The sequence below is a fragment of the Podarcis pityusensis genome (assembly GCF_964106645.2).
Source record: "Podarcis pityusensis genome assembly, chromosome: 3".
In the NCBI taxonomy this organism is placed as follows: domain Eukaryota; kingdom Metazoa; phylum Chordata; class Lepidosauria; order Squamata; family Lacertidae; genus Podarcis; species Podarcis pityusensis.
This window is the reverse complement of record NC_138026.1, coordinates 98,815,548-98,842,496: the sequence shown is the minus strand read 5'-3', so window position 1 is coordinate 98,842,496 and position 26,949 is coordinate 98,815,548. Positions and strand designations below refer to the sequence as shown.

The 26,949-nt window shown below is 42.0% G+C and overlaps 1 protein-coding gene across 6 annotated transcripts in view; it reads left to right on the top strand.

Annotated features, from left to right (window-relative positions):
• HHAT (hedgehog acyltransferase) overlaps positions 1-26,949 on the top strand; it is a 202,085-nt gene that overhangs the window by 70,798 nt on the left and 104,338 nt on the right. Inside the window, exon 11 of one of the 6 annotated variants that reach the window (XM_081000548.1) lies at positions 13,690-13,919. The exons of the other annotated variants lie outside the window; for them this stretch is intronic. Coding sequence (XP_080856674.1) covers positions 13,690-13,708 — 19 coding nt within the window. The 3' untranslated portion in view covers positions 13,709-13,919. Of the gene's footprint in view, positions 1-13,689; positions 13,920-26,949 lie in introns of those variants that run through there. 6 annotated transcript variants of the gene reach the window in all.

Genomic DNA, 26,949 nt, shown 5'->3' with positions numbered 1-26,949 from the left:
TCTAGGAAACAACAAAAGGACACCATAAAAACTCCTTCTGTTATAGTTTCCCTTTATAGCCTCAAGAGAATGAAATCTAAGCCACAATTTTAGAAAAACCAACTGCAATCTGTTTGCTATATAGTGAATTAGCTGATAAGCATGTTGCGAAAATAAACGTAACGTTCTTGCATCAACATAAGCACATATTTATGTAAATGCAGCATTTTAACTTTTGAAAACTGATGGAGTGGCAAAGTCAAGATTAAGAAAGCTGTAGATATAGTCATGCTTGTGTCATCTCCTTGGCTTGTGAATTAAAGGTGCTTTAAGAGATCCAATCTCCCCCTGTTATTAATAAGAGAAAGTATACAGCTTGAAGCATTCCTGGTAATTTTGTAATAATAGTGGCTGAAATCCAAAGGGTATCTATTGGAATTTTTGCAGTTCAACACTGGAGCTGAAATGGAAATCAGGGGAACTCTGATGGCCTGCAGGAGTTTATGGGAACTTGCATCCCAGCAAACAGATCTGCCATAAGACATTCTGCCACAGAGACAGAGCCACGTCACTACCCTGCATGCTGACCTCCATCCTTTTTTTTGTTTTGACAGCTGCTTGGGTATGCCAAGGCTCTCCAGGGCCTCCCATCCAAAGCATTGTTCTTATAAATGCCCCTACGGAATGTCCTTCTAGAGTGAGGCATTGTGGATGAAGCAGCCCTGAAGAATGCCTGGGCTGCTGTGGTTTCCCCACAGTGGGAGCAAATAGTGTTTGAAATTTAATGCTAAACTTTAAATAGTGTTTGCTATGGCAATGTAGCAGTGGGCCATATGATCTCTGAGGCTTTGCCCAGGACACTTTGTTCTTCTTTTTAAAAAATATTTTATTTATACTTATGCATCATACAAACACCAGATAAAACAAACAAACATTACCAAAACTGAAAATATACATACCGTAAGCAAAAATACAAAAAAACCAACATAGTAATGTAAACTCAATCAAAAATATAAACATTTTCTCCTAAAAAAAAATAAATGGAAAAAAAAGAAAGAAAGAAAGAAAGAAAGAAAGAAAGAAAGAAAGAAAGAAAGAGTTGACTTCCAACTAACTCCATGTGGATCTTTATTTCTCATATAAATTAAAAAATTAAAAAATTGTCCAGTAGCACCTTAGAGACCAACTAAGTTTGTTCTGGTTATAAGCTTTTATGTGCATGCAGACTTTTACAGATACACTTCTATATCTGAAGAAGTGTGCATGCACACGGAAGCTTATACCCAGAACAAACTTAGTTGGTCTCTAAGGTGCTACTGGACATTTTATTTTTTATTTTGACTGCGTCCGACCAACATGGCTACCTACCTGAATCTTTCTTTCTCATATCACTGGACACTTTGTTCTAAGGAAGAACTTCTGCAAAGCAAGGCGTGGGCAATCTTGTGCCACCATAGACTGCATGGCAATGTGTCATTGATGCTCCTGGAGTGGTGGGGTACATGGTTAGGAAAAGGCTTGCAAATCCACGACACTTCCTGTTGCGCCATCTGAGGCAAAGCTGTTAGTGTAGGTGAGCCAAACCCTGCGAGCAAAATTGTTCTTTATTCGCATGTGCTGGTCCTAACTGGCGAATCAGAAGGATACTTTCAGTATTTCCATAGTCTAGATATTTGAGACACTTTAACCCACACTAATCCCTGCCACCCCTAATGTCTCAATGATTCTCATACTAGAGCAGTGCAGAGTGTCCAATCTGCTTGAGTGAATTTCTAGTTTGAATGTAGGAATGTTCCAAGGGGAAAAAATCACCTAGCCATTTGCAGGCCAGTACAGCAGTCACGAAATTAAAAGATGCCTGCTTCTTGGGAGAAAAGCAATGACAAACCTAGACAGCATCTTAAAAAGCAGAGACATCAGCTTGCCAACAAAGGTCCATATAGTTAAAGCTATGGTTTTCCCAGTAGTGATGTATGGAAGTGAGAGCTGGACCATAAAGAAGGCTGATTGTCCAAGAATTGATGCTTTTGAATTATGGTGTTGGAGGAGACTCTTGAGAGTCTCATGGACTGCAAGAAGATCAAACCTCTCCCTTCTTAAGGAAATCAGCCCTGAGCGCTCACTGGAAGGACAGATCATGAAGCTGAGGCTCCAATACTTTGGCCACCTCATGAGAAGAGAAGACTCCCTGGAAAAGACCCTGATGTTGGGAAAGATGGAGGGCACAACGAGAAGGGGACGACATAGGATGAGATGGTTGGATAGTGTTCTCGAAGCTACCAGCATGAGTTTGACCAAACTGCGGGAGGCAGTGGAAGACAGGAGTGCCGGGCGTGCTCTGGTCCATGGGGTCACAAAGAGTCGTACATGACAAAATGACTAAACAACAACAACAACCAAGGGACAACTGCAAACCAGACGGCTGCTTTTTTATTGTGCCATATTTGTGAAATATTAAATAAATTACTATACTATGGCACATCATTACAAAATGCAAGCTATTCAAGTGAAGAAGAGGAGTTTCCACAGAAGACTTGAAATCCGAAAAACATGGCTGTTACTCTATATGTGTGAATTTTCTAAAGATGCCCTGCAGATTCAATGAAATTATGTTCTGTATGTATCTGGTCTTGAAAACATTTCTTTTGTAACTTGGTCGTGCTTTCAGATTCCTGAATACCTTGGTTCTTGTTTTCTTATAGGAATTTCTTTTTTTTTTTTTTAATCATATTTATTAAAATTTCCAATAATAACAGAATAAAGAAGATAGAAAAGATAAAGAAAGAAAAGAAAGAAAAGAGACCAATTTTAAACCCTTATTTTCATAACCTTCTTTCTGGGACTCCCTCCTTCCCCTCCCGACTGTATTCCCCTTTCCCTACGTTGGTTCCACAAGTTCTCATTCCCAATTTAACCTAATATGTTATGCCTAATAGCCAATTTAAATTACAATCTTAACATCACTCCTCACCTTTAACAAAATAGAACAAAGATTTTTTTCCCCAAAATCTACCCCGTTTCCTTCCACGAATTCCCCCTTTTCTTTTTTTTTCCAAAACTTGTTAAATCAAAATACCAAAGTTATATATATAAAAAAAAAAAAAAAATTTAAAAGATAGAAAATAGAAGAAGGTTCCAGAAGTTGATTACATAGCCTTTGGATTCTAGAATTCCCCCTCCCTTCCCCGGTTTAGATTCCCTATGTCCATCAGTCTGTATGTTGTCGGCCTGGAGGTCTCAAGTCCACAGCCAAACTTTCTCAATTCATCTTGCCGGTTTTCTTTAAATTTACTTGTTTTGATGATGTTTAATTTCAAAAGTCCAGTCTAATCGAGGCCTTTAATTTCCCTTGATCATTGTTACTCCTCCCATTGTTCTTGCCGTGGCGTAGTTGGTCCTTTACTCTTTTGTTTCTTACTTTCTCAGGTTTCTGTCTTGTTCAGCTGCAAAACCATTCTTATTCTGAAATCTAGTATCACTACAGAGGTTTGTTATTCAGGAGCTTACTTAAATAGAAAGATTCTATTGTGTTGTCACCTCTGTAGACAAAACAAATATTTCAGTTTTGCTACTTTCCCAGGAGCTAAGACCAGTAGTACACATCCCAGAGTAGTTTTCCATATACGCCGCTTGTAATGTCCCAAAGCCCCTCTAGAGGGATTGCAATAACTTTGTGTCCTCTCATCCAAAAGTCAAATTGTTGTTTCTTTTTCCACCCGACATTTTGTATCCATATTTATATCCAATTGTATCAAAATTAACCAGCAAAATACTTGTAGCAAAGTCCTCTTTATATTCTCAAGATTTGACAGCTACTTTGACAGCTGTCAAACTCTCCATCTCTCTCCACCAGGTTCTCTGAATCGCCCCGGTTCCCGGGGGGGGGGGGTTGCCTTTTCCCTCTCACCCTCGACTCTCCTCCAGCACAATTCTTGTAATGATTCCATCGTGGAATTTGGTATTTTTAATCAGCAATAAACTTCTGAATTGATCTTGGTTTCTCAGTCCTTGTTTTAGCATGTTTACAATCAGGGAGGGGACTGACTTCCTTTTTAGATCCCCCCCGCTCGTGCCGAATCCGAAAAAAAAATTCCTTTTTTTCCCCCTCCTTTTGTACCCGGTTACCCAATTACTCACGGGTTTTTGTTAAATGTCCGAATTTCAAATGGAAGAAGCCAGCGCTCTCCGACGAATGGCATGCGGCTGCACTCGGCAGGGGAAGCGATAGACTCAAAGTACCACGCCACTCCCAGGCACCCGATCCGTAGCCTTTAAAAAGGCTCCTTCACGAGTCGGGAGGGCGCTGACGGTACCAGCCGAGTCCCCATGTCCACGGGCCCCGTGCCCGTGGTTTTTAAGGGTCCCCGCGTCGCCGGCGCGGTAGGACCCAGCCCCTGCCGAGCCGACTCCCTCCGGAGCTCGGAGGGAGTCCGTCATTCGGCGATGGCGCCAACCCGGAAGTCTTATAGGAATTTCTAAGTCCCTTTAAAGACGGGAGAAAACTCCCTTTAAAATAATCACATGTGGCCTCTGGTTGCTGTCAGCATCTTTACATACATATGGTCCATACGGAACATTTCTCCCGAACTCTAATTTTTAAAATATTTTGAAAAACAACCCAACCAAAATGTTGCATTGAGTGTAGCAAAACAAAACAAAACTAAATAATATAGAAATGTGTCTGATTTATGTTATGTATTATAACAAACATGGGTTGCAGAATTTGATATTTATTAGCATGGAATCTGTGTCAATAAAAGTTCCCTGTATTTTATGCTAGTGAGGTGTAGAGTTTTTTCTTTTGCTGCTTTCTGGCTCCTGTTTTGCATGTAGTTAGCTGTGTGCTGTCTAAAAGTGATATCGGTTCCCAAATAAGTTATTTTCAATTGGTTGTCTGTAAAGTGCCTTTTGTCTCTCTCATTTTAGTTTCATACTCTTTGTCTCTCATTTGGACTTTGGCAGACGGGAAGACAGCTTATGCTTCCAGGTGATTAGGATTCAATTGACGTAGAGCTCATTACTATGCTGTCAAGCCAGCCAATTGGTTTCACAATTATTTCATAAGCGTGGACTTGTACATTTTCAGCAGGCTTTAAAAAGCAGCTTGTCAGCCTTGCGCAATCATCTGTTGATGAGGGTTGGACGTGGACATGAGCAGAAAGAAAATTGTGCAGAAAGGGGGGGGGGACAAGAGTTACATGCATCTCGCTAGTTCTGGTAAATGAGGCTTGTATTGTATATTTGGACCTTTGCACTGATAGCAGTTTATGTAAATTTACTTTGAAATAAGGGATATTGAGAATATGATGATGATAAAATTGGTATTCCCCACCCCCCTTATTAGCTCTTAATTAACAGCTGCATTGAGGTTTTCTTATCTAACCATCAAACCCCACTTCCATGTTTTATTTATGATCTTCAGTTATTGGTTTTGGTTTTGGTTATCTGTCTCGTGAGACAATGGAGGAGTGCGCCTTTGGGGGTGAATAATAATAATATAATAATTTATTATTCATACCCCGCCCATCTGGTGAGGTCAAACTGTTGGACGTTTGCAGCGCCTGCTGTGGCTGTAGAGTCCGATGCGGGAGAGACATATTTTGTTGTTGCTGAAGCAGATGAAGGCATCCAGTTGTGTTGCTGCAGATGCACCATGGCATTTCTTCTCTCTGTGCTCCTCCCAGGGGTCAATAAGGTCAGTGGCATTGTTGGCACAAAACTCTGACCAGCCGTACTATCCGAATGTGAAGGTATTTGCTCAACGGTCGGCTCACATTTGACTGCAGAATCATCCCCCTTTGGCAATACATTGCTTGTTTCTGACTCTTCAGAGGAAGAACTTACTGCTATAGCTTCCTTCCAGTGTTAAGCTGAGCTCTTCTCATAAAGATTTCAGTTTTCAGGACAAAACTGGCTTATGGAATGTGCTCAGAAAACCCACAGGAGACTAGAAACCTGGAACCACCAGATTTGTGGCCTGTAGAGGGCAAACATATCTTCTATGAACGCATCCACACTGTATGTTTAAAATGCCATAGTACCACTTTAACAGTCATGGCTTCCTTCAAAGAATCCTGGGAGATGTAGCTTGTTAAGGGTACAAAGAGTTGTCAGGAGACCCCCATTGCCCTCACAGAGCAAAACTTCCAGAGTGGTTTGACAAGCTGTGTGAGGGGAATAAGGGGTCTGTTAAAGTGTTATCACGGTTCTTCAAATGTCCAGTGCAGATGTCTGTCAGCCTCCATGTCTTCTCTTAACTGCTGCTATCAACAGCATTGAAAGTTTCTGAAAGGTTAATGGGGTACAGTTAAGCTTTTCAGTCACCAAACACATATGGTCAACTGAGGTCAAGAGTCTATCATCCTTTCAGAATCTGTGAAGTAACTAACTACTCCAACCCTCTTCCTAAACCGAAAGATGGAGGTCCTGGGCAGATATTACTGTGCATCACAATCAATAGATGTCTCTGCTTTGGGCAGCAATAGTGAATTTTGAAAGTTGTGTACAAGAGCTTGGTAAATTTGGGAGGTTGCCATATTATCTTCATGCAGTATGTGTGAGGTAACTTTGACTTGCTATTACTAGTATTGCTGCCACTAGAGGGAAACCTTGCATTAATATTTTAGGGACCTACTTAATCCTGGGCCTGATGCTTGGTGGTGTCAAACAACACTCTCAGTTGCACTGGAGACAACAGGGAAACCTCCCTAACTCGAAGCCTTATTTCCCCCCCCTCCTGTCGCCCCATTTCCTAGTACTCTGACATAAATCAGAGTTGGCTTTGATTTGCACCATAACAGTTTCTTCTAAGTTCTCTGGAACTGGATGGTGAGAAAACTTATCAGATGTAGAAATCAACTGAGCATCTTAAATGAATCTGTACTTTCACTCCACTCTGTACAAGTAAGAGTCTTCACTTGATTATGTGAACTTGCATGAAATTACAGGACCATGATAGGAACAGAATCCCCCTCCCCTTTGTGAATTCAGACAAGATAATTTGTAGCATGTGGCAGGCAGAAGCTCAGCTGGTCCAGTTTTCTGTGCTGTAGCAATTCAGTAGGCCAGGCATCTGCCCTTCTCTGTTTGCTGCGGTGCTGAGTCATAGTAGTCTTTTTGAAAATGAAGAGAAATATATGATGTGGTAAAACTGTTGCCTCAATTCTTATTGTGTTTTAGTGAGTCTCTTGGGCATGAGGGATTGCATGGTAAATGGGTGTACAAAGACTGGTTTATAATTATGGAATACCCATATAGATATTAACAGAAAAATAAGATAATATAAATGTTAAAGATACAGCAGTAATATAAATATATTGCATGCAAAACATAGATATTTCAGTTATACTTATCTTTTCCCCAAAGCTATTTCTTTTTAATGTAGTTTATTATAATGCAAGAATGAACTTTAAATTCTTGAAGTATTTATATACTTCATTTACAACATCATGAATACCCTCCCATAACTATTTTTACGTGGTATATTGCTAAACGTTATTTATCACCATTTGGTGATTATGTCATAATCAGTATTTGTCTGCATGACAGCTATGTTGGCAATAGTCTGAAAACCTACTGAATATCAAAAATTGTTCTGTAGCTAGATGGTTATATAACTTTTCATAATAAATATTAGCTACGATAGAATGTTGTAGCAGGGATGCTTAGGTTTGAGGTCCTACACAATCATAGGTTGGCCCTTCAACCACAATATCTTCACAATATCATTTTTGCCTGAGGAATCAAAGGGTGAGGAGCAAAATGGAAGACAGCACTGATAAATAAAAGAACGGGGCTCTTATTGAAGAGAACATGGGCCAGTCAAGTGGGGTGGGGGGATTCTTTGGTGGCATGGAGGAAGAAATGGAAGATCTTGTGATCTATCTACTTACTCAGAGTAGACCCATTAAAATAAATGTGCATGGCTAACTTTCAAGGGGTTGGCTCTGAGTGGAACTAAGTTGGATACAGCCCATTGGGTAGTACAGTGGTACCTTGGTTCTCAAACAGCTTGGCTCCTGAACAAATCGGCTCCTGAACGCCGAAAACCTGGAAGTGAGTGTTCCAGTTTGCGTACGTTTTTCAGAAGCCAAACATCCAACACAGCTTCCACGGCTTCCGATTGAGTGCAGGAAGCTCTTGCAGCCAATTGGAAGCCACGCCTTGGTTTTCGAACAGTTCCAGGCGTCGAACAGACTCCCAGAGCAGATTAAGTTCAGCAACTAAGGTACCACTGTATTTAATGTTGGCCCTGTTCAGAGCAGACCCCCTTGAAGTTAATCACCACGACTCATTTGGGTGCAGTCATTTCAGTGGGTCTACTTCGAGTTGGGCTTACGGTGGTACCTCTGGATACAAATTTAATTCATTCCAGGGGTCCGTTCTTACCCTGAAACATTTGCATCCAGAGGTGCCACTTCTGTGCATGTGTGCGGGGCAGAAACCTTTCTGTTACTTCCGGGTTTGCTGCATGCGTAACCCGAAGGATATGTATCCAGAGGTGTTCGCAACTAGAGGTACCACTGTAGTTGAATACAGCCTGATGGGAGGGATTCAACATAGTGCTAAGGAGATTGCCTCAGGAGTGCAAGCATTTTGTGTGCGTGTTGGAATGATCTTCCCTCCTCTGTCACCACATGGTGGGTTTTTGTGTGTGAGGGGGTGTGTGTTTCTCCTGACCTCCCACCAACCAATTTAGAGGAGCGAGGGCAAGGAGATGGGTAAATGCCTGTAGTTCTAGTTGGACTCCCCAGTACAGCCAAGCTTGGGGGATCATGGGAGTTGTAGCCCATCAACTTTTCTGTTCTGCCAAATGGAAATATAAGAATGGAAGACTTGTTCAGCTGGATCAGGTCCAACTAGTTCAGCACTTTGTCTTCAGTGGGACCAGCCATATGGACTTGGGATATTCACAAATGTAGCATGAAGGATGGATTTTGTGTTGCTTATCCCCCAGTATCTGATAATTAGAGCAGTAGTTCCTCCGAACATAAGTTTCCAATCTTCCTGATGGTAACTAATAGCCATTGGCACACCTGTCTAATCTGTTTTTAAAAATCCATCTGTGCCAGTGCCCATTGCAACATCTTCGGGTGATGGGTTTCATAAGCTAATTATTGTGTTCTGAGAAGGATTGTGTCATTTTGTTTGTCCTGTACCTACTGCCAATCAGTTCCACTGGATAACCGACTCTTTCCAAGTCATTTTTCTCAAGCAGCCTTTAGCGTGCTGGGGAAGGATCTGCATGTGGACAAATAAAACAAATATTCAAGTATACTGCATGTAGCTGGAGCGCTCTATGCAAAGGTCAACTCAGGTCTCATCCAGAAAGTACCATAAAGTGGCCATAACCACATCCAGCATGGAATAAAAAATAAAATACAAAAATGCATCAAGTTCAGCAAGACTGCTTTCACTCATGAAATTTATGCATGGCTTGATTGTAAAACAACAACAACCTCAAAGTACCAGTGTGGTATAGTGGTTATGAGCGGTAGATTCGTAATCTGGTGAACTGGGTTTGCGTCTCCACTCCTCCACATGCAGCTGCTGGGTGACCTTGGGCTAGTCACACTTCTGTGAAGTCTCTCAGCCCCACTCACCTCACAGAGTGTTTGTTGTGGGGGAGGAAGGGAAAGGAGAATGTTAGCGCTTTGAGACTCCTTCGGGTAGCGATAAAGCGGGATATCAAATCCAAACTCTTCTTCTCTTCTACTTTTGTGAGTTTCAACTCTGCTATTGGGGGCTCTCTGTTGCTGGGGAGTGTGCAAAGCCACGCATTGTGAATCCAGGCACCAAGCCAGTTCTTTTGTTCTTTACCTCACACACGTGAGTCACAGGAATTCATACATTCCCCCCCCCCCACCGGATGGATGCTGCAAACAAAGTAATAAAAAAGAGACACGGGCAGCTTCTAATCTACATTAAACTCCAATGTGAATGAGCTCCTGGATGGGAGAAGTAGAAAGTAGCAACAGAATGGCTTCATGGTAGTTAATATGGTCAAATTCCTATGACCTTAAACAAGTTGTATTCCATTAGTTTACCATAGACCATTAGCCAAATTGTTCCAGAAGTTCTGCTGTTCCAAAATTCTGCTGTTACAGAAATGTGACATGGTCTCTCTCAGCCTTCACCAAGCTGCTACACTCTACACCCCCCTCCCCCAACCATTGACTGCTTAAGAATTGTTGATGGTGTTGGTGGGTCACATAATGATTTTTCTGCCTATTGTAGCAATTGCATTGCATTGTGCTGGAAGCTGTATTAATTTTAATAGTATTTTGTTATGTTTAGGTTTGCTTTCCATAGAATGCAGTTCTCAATACAATAAAATACAATATAAGAAAGAAAAGAAGCAATAAAAATACAATTAAAACCAATGAGAATATTTAATGTGGACATGCCTTGGGACTACCTGAATGAAGCTTGTGGACCACAGTTTGGGAACCTCTGCTATAGATGCTCCTGACTACAACTCCTGTACTGTCCGGGATGGATCATGGTTGCAGTCCAAAGTATCTTAGGGCACTTTTCACTATTAACAATTAAATATTAAGTAGTTAATAGACAACATCAGGAAAGAATTCAGGTGGCTGGTTGAATGAATAAATAATGGCAGTAAATTTATGTAAAAAGAATTAAGGAATAAATGGGAAGTCGGGTGTAAAAGATAATGAGATTTTTTACTTTTATTGTAACATGAAATTGTAATCACAATTTTTTGTCATAATTTTTATCTTAACAGATTGTGTAAATTTCATTTTTTTCCTTTTCCCTCCCCTCTTAAGTTGCACACCCTTTTCAGTATTGTTCCCCTTTTTTATTGTAATAAGCATGGAAAGAATAAATAAGCAACTCAAAATCTCTACTGTTTATATTGGGCTTCCCCTTCCCCCATTTTATTAATTCCTTAATTTAAGTACTGTATATCTCTGGGTGTCATGGGTTATATAACATGCATAGGAGACATTGTCCCTTTTAGCTTTTATCATTTAAATGACTAGAACAACTAATTGTGGAAGACGAGCGCCCTTATTAAAAAAAAACCCATTTGTGTCACCTTCCTTTACTTCTAGTGCAACATTTTGGCACATTGCGTTCCAAGTATGTTATTTAAAAGCATGCTGTCATGTCCAAATATAGTTACTCCTGACATTATTTACATGTACATCTACTATCTGGGTCACTTTGTCTTTTCTTATGGTTCCATAGCAGCCGTATTTCAAGTGGGTGGACAGTCAGTGTGTTAGTTCCCGGCCTATGCAGTGTGAACCTGAGGCTAAATTTGGTTTTCTGTTAATCCAAACCCTGGTTTTCCAATAAACATCTAAAAGTAAATCAAGATTCTGCTCTCGTGTTTGTAGTGACTTGTAGAAATGGAGTAGGAGCTTTTGTTCCTTAGCTCTGTTGTTTCTCCCTCAGCATAGAAACACAGGAAATTGCTTTATGTCAAAACAAATGTCAGCCCACTGGTCCATCTTATTATCTGGGGAGCCTCCTGCCCATGGGCCAATCCATGGGAGGGCATGGGGCACACACAGAGAGGGGAGAGCAGGGGAACTTCTGTTGTGCAAGTGAAAAACCTTCCACTGATGGAATGAGTTAGTTGCATACAACTCAGTCTTTTAATTCAGAGTAGTGTTTCCCAAACTTGGGTCTCCAGCTGTTTTTGGACTACAACTCCCATCATCCCTAGCTATCAAGACCAGTGGTCAGGGATGATGGAAATTGTAGTCCAAAAACAGCTGGAGACCCAAGTTTGGGAAACACTGGTTTAGAGTATTCAATAGGGATCTAATCTAGGCAGGGCTGGCCATGCCATTAGGCAGAGTATGGGGGCTTCTTGAGATGGCGCATGCTGGGGTGGGAGAAGAAAATGGCAGAGAAACAGTGGAGGGGGAGACTGTGTTGTGAGTTCCATGTAGCCTGTCCCTCACCCCCCTAAACTAGCCTGCTACCCTCTGATATAGTGGATGACAGTATCTCAGTGTTGGAAGAAAGATTCTCAGTCTGATGGGCAGTTGTATTTGAGAGGGCAGCAAATGGATGTAGGTGTATCTAGAGCAGATACCAAGCAGGTCTGGATCGGATCAAATATTATTGATCCCTTAGACGAGAAGCTACCATGAATTGATTTAAAATGAAAAGCACTCTGTTGTGAATTAATGCAGAGATATCCTGACAGTTTTCATTCTGTAGCTTCTAAGATTCCCCTTAAGGGAATGCAACATGAATTTTTTTCCATTCCTTAGTTCTACTCTAAATACACATACTTTTAAAGCCCATAAGTTCAGAGAACTCTGATATTTTAGATTGTACTCCCATCCCACATTTATGAAGATCAGTCAGGCAAGTCTAAGAGTTTTCATAGGAATTATTAACTTGTTTCAGTCCCTCCTGGACATATGAAAAAGTTAGCATGATGCCTTCCTGCACAAATAAACATGTAAATTAAAAAGTTCCTTCCAGTAGCACCTTAGAGACCAACTAAGTTTATCATTGGTATGAGATTTCGTGTGCATGCACACGTCTTCAGATACACACATGTGCATGCACACGAAAGCTCATACCAATGACAAACTTAGTTGGTCTCTAAGATGCTACTGGAAGGAACTTTTTTATTTTGTTTTGACTACGGCAGACCAACACGGCTACTTACCTGTAACTAGAACCATGTAAATTAATTATGTCTCCTTCTAATGAAAAATGTTTTGCTCTTTCAACATTAATATTAATTGGTTGTGTTAATTGTCTCCTACACCCATTTTATATGACTTCTCATTGGGATTGCAGTGGCCTATTTTTGCATTGCTCTTTTCTGTTTCAAATAAATATACAATACTTTTATTTTTAGCATTTTAGGAGAGCTTCAGCATTCACCATGTGCATGTCACAATGCCAAATATTTAAGCAGCATCTAAATAATGTGCATTTCAACGGCAAATTTGATCATTTAGGTCACTTGTCAGTGAAAACACAGAAATAGCTTGCTGGGAAAGATTGAGCTGTGCCACCTCTTTGATGTAGGAGAGGGAAAGTGTCCTTGATCTACTGTTCCCCCTAACTATTAAATCCCTATGAAAATAACTTCCCCCTCCACTAACAGCATTGAACAACAAGCAACATTATTCATTCCCAACAGGGCAAGGAGGCTGCTCCCACTAGCTGCCTGCCGTTAGCTCCAGCTGCAAAAAGAGTGAGCCTACTCCGAAAGTTGGCACGGCTTCCCACAAGTGCACAGTTCCAAAATGCCAGGTGCCTGTGTATAAATATTTAATTGGTACCTTTTTGTTTTGCAGCAATAGCCCAAAAAGGCGCAGATGGAATGAACTGAAACTCAATTATAAATAAATGTTTTATGTAGGAAGGAGGGAGAGAGAGAGATGATACACACAAGACTGCAATCATTTATTTTTTAAAATGAATACCGGGATGCAACACCACCTCTACAGCTCTATTTCCTGTCCCCATTCATTTGTTTAAAGGCTCAAGGCAGGAAAATGTGTGGCAATAATCAAGACAGTTTCCCCAAAATCATATGGTTTGATAAAAATTGTAGATGATGGGGTTTTTTTGGGGTGGGTAAACTAAGAGGCAGCTCTTTTCCTGTGTCAGCTGTGCACTTCTATGGGGACAATGGAGTTGCTTCCTTAACAATAGTTAATGATTGTCCTGATCCAAACCAGTCATAATTGTTGTGTTATTCAGGTTGTTCTTTGGCACCTGAGAACTCCAGGTGTGACCTTACTCCAATCAACTGGCCTGATTTTCACATCCCCATTATTAAGGAATAAAGACACTCCAGAAATCTCATGAAGAAAATGAATGCGTTAAAAATTACAGCGCTTTGAGAATGATTTAGAAAGGCTAAAAAAATTACTAAAATTGGAGGCAACTTCATTATACTTTCTTCAAAAACGGAACAGAGATTGCATCTTAAAGGCAAATTATTTTTCAGTTTCAAAATAAGAACAATCTCATTTAAGAATCCTCTACAGATGTATATATGAGTCACAAATTGCATTTCTACACAGGACAATGCACTTAATGCTTTATAGTGTTAGGGTGTTTGTTTGTTTGTTTGTTTGTTTGTTTTTTAAAAAATGTTTTATAGAAAATAATACATTATTTGAATTTCAAAGCACATGAAAAATGAGTTTCACATCAGAAAGAAATGCAGATGAAGGAATACATTTTTTTGTGCAAAATACCTTTAGTAAATAAATGTATGGGATTTTCGGCTTTTAAAATTATGTGTTAAACTTGCCATTAATGTGTTACATGTGTAATCCCTGGGTGATATCCAGCTTTCTCATTCTGGTACCACAAGACAGCAGTCTCTGGAAAGGGGGAAAGGTGTGATTTGGCCCACCTTTAGAACAGGCCCCGCCCACTGCTGGTTTCAGCCCTCCCAGCAAATTTCCCCCAATGCACGCAGCCCTCAAAAGAAAACAGGCTACCTACCCAAGATATATATGATTAGGATGAAAATCTATGGAAGGAACTGGACCTTAGAATGTAAAGCCGGAAAGGCTTAATTTCCTCTAGCTGTTATGACGTGCCAATAATATTATCAAGGCTCTAAAAAGGAGACACATCAATAGAAATTAATCCTACTTCCTTTGGAAGACATGTCAATAGAAATTAATCCTACTTCCTTTGGAAGGTCTAACACAACGAGCTCTAATATGTATAATTAAATGAAGTGCTGACTCAACAAGCAATCTCATTAACATTACTTATTTGACTGCAAATAAGAAGGCTGACCGAGTTAAATCATTTGGAGAAACACACAACAGGACAGTTCATGTTTTAACCATCACTCCTTGCTCATTACAGTGCACTTTTGTTTTACTGGACACATACTTTTCAAGTATCAGAGAAGGTTTGAATAAGCAACAGTCCTTCAGTTAATACTACCTGTGTCAAATAATCATAATCTACCTGATTACCTAATTATACCTATCCTGAAGCTGAGGCTCCAATACTTTGGCCACCTCCTGAGAAGAGAAGACTCCCTGGAAAAGACCCTGATGTTGGGATAGATGGAGGGCACAAGGAGAAGGGGACGACAGAGGATGAAATGGTTGGACAGTGTTCTCGAAGCTACCAGCATGAGTTTGACCAAACTGCGGGAGGCAGTGGAAGACAGGAGGGCCTGGCATGCTCTGGTCCATGGGGTCACGAAGAGTTGGACACGACTAAATGACTAAACAAGAACAATCTGGATCTTCAGTATGATTTCATGTCCAAACATGGCATTGAAACCACCTGGGTCACCCTAGTTGATGACACTTGTTGTGGGAGATAGAAAGAATATAGTCCTGCTCATTCTCCTTTAGCTCTTGGTGGCTTCTGAAACTATTGACCATGGTATTCTTATGAAGGCAGCCCAGGGAGGTTGTAGGCATTGTACTTAAGTGGTTCTTGCTCCTACCTCCAGAATTGTTTCCAGAAAGTAGTTATATGGTACTACAGTTGAGTGCCATGGGGATTGTCCTGTGCAACAGAAACAAACTCCTCCTCAAGAAGCACCCCCCCCAAAAAAAACACCTCAGCCCAATAAACTGAAGCTGAATCATGATAAGACAAGGCAGAGAGGTTATGTGTTCAAAGTTCTTAATTCCAGGAGGAGAGGAGACGGCCTGTTCTGAGTGGGGTTGTACTCCCCTAGGAGCAGGTTTGGTGGGAGGAGAAGAGAGGGAGGAAGTTCCATTGTGCATGTGGAAATCCTTTTGCTGACAGAATGGGTTAGTTACATGCCACCCTTTGGCTTTTCACCTGGGGAAAAGCTTCTAACAACCATTTTTCTATGGCTTATATGTTCAAGGCTATCCTAGGCTATTGCTACTTGTATTACGTGCCCCACCCCCAATGAAATGAAATAAGATGAGCTGGAATTACTTTAAGCTGCACATGGAACAATTATCTTTTGATAATAGAAGTGGCCTTAACAGGCTTCCCTTATTCCTACCTGCCCACGAATGCACCTAAAAACAGTGAATTGTGGCAAGCCAGCATGTGCCTCAGCCCTTTGCTGCTACCAACTCTGTGTTCTTGAGCATGAAGGTTGTCTGTGGTTCCGATCTTAATTTCCAGGTGTCTGCTCCGAACACCAAGGGTTTAATTAGCTTGTCCCAGTACGCAGAAATGCAAGAGTCGTTTAATTCAGAGTGCTGTTCACCTTCAGAATTGGCAACAATGCTTAAGATAACGTTTGTCAGTGTGCATTTATAAATGTGCGGTGCCCTGTGATAAATTAGTGTCAAGTGCTAACATTGCTCTGCAGTATAAGTATGTTGGATTGGCCTATAATAAGTTCGAAGTTATACCTTCCTCAGGTTTTCTTTCCAATTCATCAGGAGCAGTTTCCTCTTGGTGTTTTAACTCTGTTTATATTGTTGTTTCGTTTATTAATCGCTTCCCATGAGGGACTCCAAAGCTATTTATTACACGGTAATCCTTCATATTGTGTGGGGGTTTGGTTCCAAGGGTTCTGCATATACACAAAAATCTCATATACCCAAATCCTTGAACCAGCCCATGGCTAGCAGGTGAGAGGGGTGGGTGGAGAGAGAGCTTCACCAGCTCTTCCAGAGCTGTTGGGCTGAGGGGGCCTTGCCCTCGAAGCAAGACCAAGATCTTGAAAGCTCTTTTTGCATCAAGTCTGCTTGGGGTTACCTGGTGTGAAAAGAGCACACAGACTCCAGAAGTCTAGAGATGCTCAAGCGAGGAGAAGAAGAGAAGAAGAGTTTGGATTTGATATCCCACTTTATCACTACCCGAAGGAGTCTCAAAGTGGCTAACATTCTCCTTTCCCTTCCTCCCTCACAACAAATACTCTGTGAGGTGAGTGGGGCTGAGAGACTTCAGAGAAGTGTGACTGGCCCAAGGTCACCCAGCAGCTGCATGTGGAGGAGTGGAGACACGAACCCGTTTCACCAGATTAAGAGTCCACCGCTCCTAACCACTACACCACACTGGCTCTCAGCGAGATCTCACAGGAACACAAATTGCCCCACAATATCTTGCGAGAGCATCCCAAGCTAGACTTGACTTGCCCAATTTCAATCAACCGTTCTTCAGCTGCGTACGGTTGAAATCGTGCAAGTCAAATGCACATAGAATGAGGGGTTACTTTATCTGAAAACTATATATGGAAACAGCATTGTAAAAGTCGAATTTATGGAAAACTATATATGGAAACAGCATTGTAAAAGTGGAATGTGGCAATCCTCATGCGCCAGTCCTCATGCGCCCGGCACTCCAGCGCTTTTTTGGGGGGTGGCTTTTGCCATTTGCAATCATTAGCGTGTGAACAATGTGGGTGTAAACGACTGCCATTCCCATTAGCTGACTTTCACACCCATATCAGATAGGTGTAAGCTATTACACGGGGTCTGAGGCAGAGGAGAAATTAGAGCCCCTATTCATGGCTGGATAATCAAGTGACTTGGCTGATCTACATGGGATTTGGGGAAATGTTGACAGTTTAGCAGATTGGACTTTTTAAGTGGCAGATGGCACCGAAATGTCAAAGTTAAAATATGCATGTTGGGGACAGGGATGAGAATGTTGAGAAAATGCTCCACACAAAAAGGTTATTTTTAGGAAGCAGGTTTTTGAGGACATTGGGTGGGTTAGGCCGATCCTTGTGTGGTTGCAGAGACAACATTTTCCTGGAGCGATGTTTTGTATTTCCAGGTTCGGTTGTAATTCTAAAGCGCTTCAGAGTTTTCTTTCTCGAAATGACAGTCAATATTATTGTATCGGTTCAAGAAAAGGAAGGGTAAGAAAGAATGCATGTTTGTCTCATAGAAGAAGCAGGTTAATTTTGTATGTTATGGACATCTTTGAGGAGGTGGGGGATGCTTCCAGAGCTCTGAACTTGGAGCACTAAAAACTGACCTTGAAATATTAAACATTGTTTAAAAATAAAGGTTTTCAAGATGATGTCAAAGCATGGTGATAATCCCCTGGTTTTTCCGCCACTTTAAAGCAGCCTCTGTTTTGACTAAGCTGGGAATGGGGAAGAAATTCAGTTTGGTTCAGTGCTTTTTTTCTAGAAAAAGAGGCGCCGAAACTCACCATGAACACCTCCCTTGTTCTTTTATAATGAGAATGGTGCCCACTTATGAGGTTCCAGAATTCAGCCGAAAAATGCCCCCTGGTTTGGTTTACTTATTCATCATCTGATCACTCTTTTTGGACTAGGTGAGCCTTGGTCTGATCCAGCAAGGTAATTCTGATGTCCTTGCAATCATTTTTAGTTTAGAAAGTGTTTAATTTGACAGGCCCAGAGAGCTATTGCTTGGCTTTTGCCCCTGGTTAGCTTTGGCCCTCACTTCAGTTTGGCTTTGGCTTCCGTGGGATTTGGCAGCAAGTATAAGCTATTGGCTTGTAAATGAGGGATGGAAAGAATAGGTGGAACAATGGGCGTTCTAGGGCCAGATTGTTGTTTTAAAATGTTTCACGCTTTTGAACATACACATCCTTGCGTCTTCCCAGTTTTTTATTTAAAATGTCGACATCGGTGCCTGAAGAACATGCTACATAGAAGTCTCTCTCTGTGTATTCTGTGCAACTTAGAAGCTGCTGTAAGTGCTTGCTTTTGTCAATAAAGGATTTTGTCTGTTTCTCCTCCTTGGCTGGACTTGTGTTGACACTGGGCCTATTACAGGTGCCTCATAATACCCATTTCACATTTGTAAGAAACCAATATTTTAGTGTTATAGCAACTACACTTTGGACTGTACCCTTTTTGACGCCTGCTAAAAATCTTTTTGGTTAGGCAAACCCACCCAGATATGTAGAAATTTGATGTTTTTTGTTTTATCTGTTTTAGTTCATTGCTGGTTTTAATTTTTAAAAATACAGTGGTACCTCAGGTTAAGTACTTAATTTATTCTGGAGGTCCGTTCTTAACCTGAAACTGTTCTTAACCTGAAGCACCTCTTTAGCTAATGGGACCTCCTGCTGCCGCTGCACCGCCGGAGCACGATTTCTATTCTCATCCTGAAGCAAAGTTCTTAACCTGAAGCACTATTTCAGGGTTAGGGGAGTCTGTAACCTGAAGCATATGTAACCTGAAGCGTATGTAACCCAGGGTACCACTGTAGTTGTTTTTTACTGTTTTTACAGACAATTTTGTTGCTTAATTCACTTTGTAAACTGCTTTGAGGATTTTTTTAAAACAACCAAGCAGTGTATATTTAAATGAATGAATGTGCAGGCAGTGGGGGCAGTTCGTAATCCTGGGCCAGCCCAACCTTTCTCTTCCCCCAGAATTCCCCATTTCAAGCTTTCTGCTGATGGATGGACAGGGGAGCACCAGCAGGGTGGGGAATCTCATTACCCTATGCAAAGGTATTCACACCTTGGCAAGAGACGGTTTAGGAATGGCTTAAAGACTCCAACTGGCATAAAACAGGAGATGATGAAGGTGAAGATGATGAATAAGAAAAGTTTGGACTTGACATCCCACCTTTGACTCCCCTTAAGGAGTCTCAAAGCGACCAACAATCTCCTTTCCCTTCCTCCACCACAACAAACACTCTGTGAGGTGAGTGGGGCTGAGAGACTTCAGAGAAGTGTGACTAGCCCAAGGTCACTCAGCAGCTGCATGTGGAGGAGTGGGGAAGTGAACCCGGTTCATCAGATTACAAGTCCACCGCTCTTAACCACTACACCATGCTGGCTCTCTTATCTCATATCTTATAATGAAGTATAGGGTACACATGCATTTTGGATAACACCATGTGAACACGGATCAAAAACCCAGCACTGGAAATGCAGTGAATGCCCAGTCCTTAGTTTCTATGCTGCAGTGTGGGAGGAAGCTTCATCACCTGGGGTTGGGTATGAACCTGCAGTGGGTTACTGGAGGAGAGATAAAGCTTTTTATGCCTCTGCTGGAAGCCTGCTTGGTTCTTACACCAGGCAGGGAGGAGGAGCTTCCACTTCCCTCTGGCCAGATGGGCTACTAGAGAGGGGCCAAGAGCACCATGCTTTTTCTGATCACCTGCTTACTCAGATCTGATCACCTGGATGAAATTCCTATGGCAGCCATGTAACTGATTAAACCACAGTTTCTTGCTTTGAGCATCACAGGAAACTGCGACGTAAGAAACCACAATGAAGATCAAAGTAGGACATGTGAGTGGAAAAGCGGGGAGGGAGTCCATAGCCACATAACTTGTTCTCCGACTGGTACGTCATGGTTTATCAGACTGATATCATGACATGGGCTTCCATTTCTCACCTTGTGAGCTTTATGCAGTTAGCAATGCTCTGAGCTATTATAGCGTAATGAGAACATAAATAAAGTGCATGCTCTCCCTTTTTTTAAGCTGTCAAGCATGCTTATTAGCTTGGTTGGTAATAACCTAAAGATGATGACCTCTGTGGAAATTAATGAAATCCCATTATAGAGAAGTGTGCCTTGGCAATCCCCACCCCACGAATTAATAATGGGATGCAGCTGCTGGTAATAGGATGCATGGCTTTTCATCTTGAGGTCAATAGTTCAAATGAAGCTTAGGACAGGAACATCTCCCAAGTGTCTTCTGTGTCTTGCAGTTCCATGCCAATCTTACTTGTGGACATTCGCCAGATTTTCTCCCCTATTTCCTTGACCTTGAATTCCCCCTGTAACAAAAGGAGTGAGGTGTCAGCAGTTCTGCTGAAAACTTTCTGTTGACAAAGCTACTGTTAATTTTTTAGTCCTAGTCAAGCAGATTTTGGTCCCTTTGGTAGCATCAGAACATAACAAGAAAACATTTTCATATCTGTCTTCTGTTTGCTATAGCAATTTTTTATGACTGAAAGATCATTTTCAGTGTATATTTCATTTTAACATAAGGCATGGATATTATTGACATATCTTTGCCCATCTGTAATTAGCTGTGGTTGGATTGTGTAAGATTCTTACCGGAAAAGTAAATGTTTTGCCTGTAATGGACTCTGGGTGTTTCCTGATAATACTCAGATAACTTTTTGAAACCCAGTGGGATCCAGTAAATAAAACTTTTGGGGTTGACTTGGTATTTTGGGGTTTACAGCAGTCTCCTGACACGGGCTTGCTGGGTGACTTACACTGAGTTACAGCCTCAGTTTCTCATCCGTAGAATGTGTATGATTGTGATCAACTTCACATGACTTTCTGAGAACAAAGCAAATAACCTCTGTAAAATGCCGTATATATTATAACAGTTTCAAAAGTGTGAGGATTCATGGAGAGGAATGATGAATAGGGCTGTCATTCAGTTTAAGAAACCTTCCCCCCCCCCCCCAGTTAATCATGTTAGTTTTACAGCACATAAGAGTTCTGCAACACAATCCTCTACCCATTTCTTCACGTGGAAGCAATTCCTGTTGTGTTCAGTGGACCTTTTTCCCTTGAAAGTGTGTTCGGGATTGTAGTCTTAGTCAGTTCCTTGATTCATGAATTGTATTCAGTGGTGGATTTGAGCTAGCGGAAAGCTCACACAAGGTGGGGCACCTGATTCTTGCCTCACATTCCACCCCACTGCAGCTCCCTCTCATGGTCCTGAGAAAAGGATAAGATGTGGCACAGGAGAGTTACAGAATCTAGTTGGGTTGTCAAGAAGTAGATCCTCTATCTTCCTTGAGAGGAAGAGTTTCCCTATCAATTTTTAGGTATCTCTTCACCCCCCACAAATGAGGCAGTCGTCACTCCTGGCACCTGCCACTATCCCCCCACCTGTTGCCTCAGGCAGCCTTCTTGCTCCTTAATAGAGTTAGCTGACCATGTGGCTAGGCCGTTTCTACAGCTCAGTCCAAGTAATTTTCAAGGCCAACCCATTTTAGAGCAGAAAGCATGTACACCCAGGAGTCAGGCAGCAGCTACTTTGAAATAAAGGCCTTCGATATTGCTATTCAGCTTGTGCTCTTTTATTGCAAACCTCTCCATTATATTTTCTTATCGTTGGCCTCCAGGACATACAATATGTTTGAGTGTAGGGCTCCTCTCCTAGTGATTGCAAAGACCTCCTGTTGAAGGGAGAACTCAAAAGGGCAGAGCTCATCAGTTCCTCAGTTCTCTTGCTATTGATGAGAAGGCCAAGGCAGGATAAAGGAAGGGGGACCAAAAAAAATAAAATGAACTTGAGTTAGGGGGTATAGTTTATTACTGGAGCAACTTTTGTTCATGGAAAACCAGCTTCTTGTTAGATGTTGCAATTTTACAATTTCTTAGCAACAAGTCACATCTTTATTGTTATGGTCAACGGCCAACATTAAGAAAGCAAGAGGGAAATAAAAAGGAAGCACATAGAACACTCTATCCAAATGTCCAAATAATTTCTTAGGTTATCTGAAGCCCAGAGGGAGGCACATTGCACCACTTCATTCCTGTGGGAGATGTTATTTCGAGAACTTTCCTAATACTCTCCCTGTATAAAGAAAAGATTGTGGGTGATATCCAATGTCAGTAATACACATTGATTTCAGTGGGTCTGCTCTCTGTGTAACTGATGTTGGCTCTCACCCTAAGATCTCCCAAATGAAACATTAGATTATTCCTTTGATGTTTACCTGTAGATTTCGTAGGCTAAATTCCCAGAGAAGAAACTCAATTAAAGCTTTGACCTATAATATAATGTGATCCATGTGGTCCCTTCCAACGCTATGATTCTGTGAAATAGCTGTATTTATCTGTGGGCAGCTGTATATGGAGAGAGAGTTGCATCTTTTTTTCTTGGGATTGGTGCACTTTCTCTTAACTTCCTCCCCACTTTCTTTGTTACTGCCAGGTACCACATTGCCAGTGGTTGCCCTAAAAACCTACCCATCTCTGGGATAAGGCCCATTTTTGCTTTGTACTATGATGGCCCCAAAGCAAAGTTTGAATTCTAATGTTTCAAAACTCTTTACTCTGGTAGCATTTGCACTCACCCTCTCAAACAGCAATAATTGACCCCGGCAGCAGCTTCAGCCATCAAATACTTCTATTTATAAGCATCTGCCAAAATAAAGTAATTTATTCCCCGGTGTGTTGGCAATTGTGCTGGTCCCGGGGGGGGGGGTGTTACCGTGCGGTGTGGTCTAAGTCCAGTCCTAGGTCAAGGGTAAGGAGGCTGTCCGTCAGGGGTGAAGCGAGGTCCAAAGCGAGGAGTCGGGCGTGGCCAGGAACTCAGGAGAGCAGGTCAGGGTGCCGGCAGGAAACAGGTAACCAACAATGTTTCTCCCACAACCTGGAACTGGGCTGACTGGCCTTTATGAGGCCTAGGGCGGTCCCGGCCCACAGGTGACTCACCTCTCCTGGCCTTAAGGCGAGCACTCCTCCTGAGAGAACTTAGTTCCCTCCACCTCTCTGCCCTGAGCCTCTGCAGCTCAGGAGAGGCTGGAGGGTTACTGGACCCAGAGGCAACTTCACCTTCCCCTGACAGGGCTGGGAGGGGAGCACCTGCAGGCAATGGGTCCTCGATCACCTCTGGAGCCAGAGCGGATTCAGCTGGTGTCTGCTCCTGAGGATCCGGCACAGGTGAGGGCCCTTCAGGTTCAAGCCCCAGCCAGCCCTGGAGGCGAGGACTCCTGTGCAGGCTGGGATTCCTCAGGTTCAGCCTCTGAATCCGATTCCCAGGCCATCACACCAATGTTCAACTCCAGACCTTCCCTGATCTTTGGAGGTAATGGATTCCCACTAGGTTTGCTTTGCAGCAAGGCATGTTCTGGTGGTAATAGGGATGGTTTGAATGCAGAGCACACTGTGATAATTGTAGCCAAGAGAAGCAGGTACTCTCAGGATAAAGGAAAGGACCCCTGGATGGTTAAGTCCAGTCAAAGGCAACACTGGGGTGTGGTGCTCATCTTGCTTTTCAGGCCAAGGGAGCCGGCATTTTTCCACAGACAGCTTTCCAGGTCATGTGGCCAGCATGACTAAACTGCTTCTGGTGCAACGGGACACCATGACGGAAGCCAGAGCGCACAGAAACGCCAGCTGTTGTTGTTGTTTGAATTTATATACAGTGGTACCTATTTATCTACTTGCACTGGTGTGCTTTTGAACTGCTAGGTTGGCAGAAGCTGAGACAGAGCAACAGCAGCTCACTCCACTGGGCAGATTTGAACCGCCGACCTTCCGATCGGCAAGCCCAAGAGGCTCAGTTGTTCAGACCACAGCGCCACCCACATGCCCTCTAAAACAATGCATCAGCCTAAGAACAAAATGAGAGGCGGAATGTGTTGTGTCACCAATAATCAAGTCCCAATTAATAAATCAAAATACAGATTAATTGCCATGGTGCCTCCTTGAACTTCTTTCCTCCCCTCTCTTAAATAGATCAAAGTGGACTTTACAATCTACAGTCCACCAGAGACTAGTGTAGAACTATAACCCTTGCCAAGCTAATATCAAGGAGGATATTGTCACCTTGTAATTTTTAGAGATGAGATAAGCTGTCAGTGTTCTGTGATCCGGAAGGTCACTGCTTGTAACTCGTGTTGCCAGCTCCTTAATTGACACTGTTCCTGTACTTTAACATCAGGCTGACATACCAAAATTTCACAGCTGTAGCTTTTCCTCCCAATAAGATAAAGCAGTTGGGGGGGGGAGAATCATCTGTCTAATTTTTACATGTTTCAAGCACCTCTGCTTGCATTCTCACTCTTGTCAGCTGTAGAAAGGCTCTCAAGCCTGGGTTTACAGTGCTTTGGCTTTCCAAAGCCAGCCAGGGAAGCAATATTTGCTTTTAGTCTTCGGGATCATCATATTTACAGAATCTGAGAAGTGGAAGGGAATTATAAAGCTGATGCCCTGAGGCAAGATATATATACCTCAAAGTGTTTCTAACAGCTCCCCGTACAGATTTTACTTGAAAAAAACCTCCATGGGTGGAAATTCCATATCCTCTTTTAGCAGTTTTGTTCCACTGTTGAGCCGTGCTTGCCATTAGACATTCACCCATCTGGCATTTAGCTATAAATCTGCCTTCTTTAAATTTCTAACCATCATCATCATCATCATCATCATCATTTTATTTCCCTTTTTCCCTGTTGAGACTCAAGGCAGCTTACATGTAAACATGAGAACTGCTAAAAACATAGAAAAAGAACTATAATTAAAAATCATTAAACATTGTTAGAGCTAACAACTATGTACATATATAAAATCTATTAAAACTATAGAAACAATCACAATAAGAATAGCATGGCACTAGCCCTTTCATTCAAAGCAGTCCTCAAAATGCTATGTGGGAGCAAAAAAGTCTTCACCTGCTGGCAGAATGACAACAAGGAGGGAGCCAGTCAGATTCCTCTGGGGAGGAAGTTCCAAACTTTAGGAGCAGCCACCGAGAAGGTCTTACCATTACTATTCTTTACAATACTAATCTTGTAATAATGGCTCATATCGCCAGTAATTGCATAGACCTCTGTCAATTAGCTCTCTCTTGCCTTCATTTGTGTGCCTTAATTGACATAACACATTTGTTCTGTTGCACACAGAGCCATCAACAAACTTTTCCCTACTAAACTCTGGAGCCTTAATTACCGTCAGCTGCTGGATCCAGTTGGGCTTATCTGTCAAATGGCATAGCTAATTTGTGCAACTAATCTGTCTGTCTGTCTGTCTGTCTCCCTCTGTGTTCCCGTTCTTTCCAGTTGCTGTCTCTGCTGTTTTGATGTTGTGTCAGGTTTGCAGAAGGTGATATCTGTTGAAAACAAAGAACTCACATCTACCTGCGTGCCATTTTCCTATCATTTTGCTCATATTTCTTGCCCTTTTATATTTTACATTTATTATACGTTCTGTTTTGGACTTTGAAAAACATGAAAGGTGACAGGAAAGTCGGTGTTTGCCGAGTTTGGGCATAATTTATTAGCCAGGATTTGTCACTGCTTTGAATCATCAAATACTTTTTGCTCTACGATCCAAATGTCTCAAGATGCCAAGGTAGCAAAAGGGAGTGGCAGCGAGATCACAACCTGCTCTAAAAGCAGATTGTAGCAGTCGTGCAACAGTCATTTAAATTAATTTTAACCACACCTTTCAATGAAATCCTTCAAGGGCAGCATAGCTTACAATTATTATTATTATTATTATTATTATTATTATTATTTACAAAAAATACAATAAGAAATTACTGACCAACAGTGCACCAACAGTTAAAACAGTAATGCATCTGTAAGAGCCATTCAAAACACGTAACACGTCAATAAAACTACTAACCACCTAGAAAATCAAATCCCACCCATCTTCCCCAGCCCACAATCTTCACAAAACACATCCCTCACAGCCTGACTTTGTACCCTCTTTGGGAATTTTTGCCCTTGAATCCTGGCAATCGTAGCCTGGGTGGAAGATAGAGAGGGGTGTATGAGTGTGAAGAAAGTAGTCTATAGCACAGAAGCATTTTTTTATTTTATTGATTACTCTGTTCATTTCTGCCCACTGACTTGTTTCCTCCAGAAGGGACAATGTCCCTCATGCTGAAAAGTGTTCTCCACCTTGATGTAAAACAACTGTTTGCCTTACTGGTGGAAGCATTATTTTCATGGGCAGGATGGGGGAGTGGAGCCTGGAGGAGAAGGAAGCAAAATTTGGCAGAGAGGAACTGGAGAGTGGGGTGGGGTGGCTTGGGCACTCTTGTGGGCCTCACTGCAGGCCTTTGAGGGGTGCATGCATCGGGCAGGTTCTGGGTTACTCACATGCACTAGTGCTTGCTGGACAGTTTGGAGGTCCTTAAAATCAGCATCTAAATCTAAGGGTCTCCCCCCTTTTAGATTTGCATTTGAGAAACAGTAATAGCTGTCATTTCTCTGGCAAAAACACTGCAGATCTAGGAGACAGAGTGTGGGGTGAGAGAATGCAATGAGGTTTTGAAAAGAGCAGAGTTTGCACTTGCATAGGCTGAGCTTTCACCTATTCAGCAGAACAAAAGCCACAACTAAGCTCCTGTCCAATTACACTTAGATATCCAATATTGAGCCAAGGCTATCTTCTTCTTC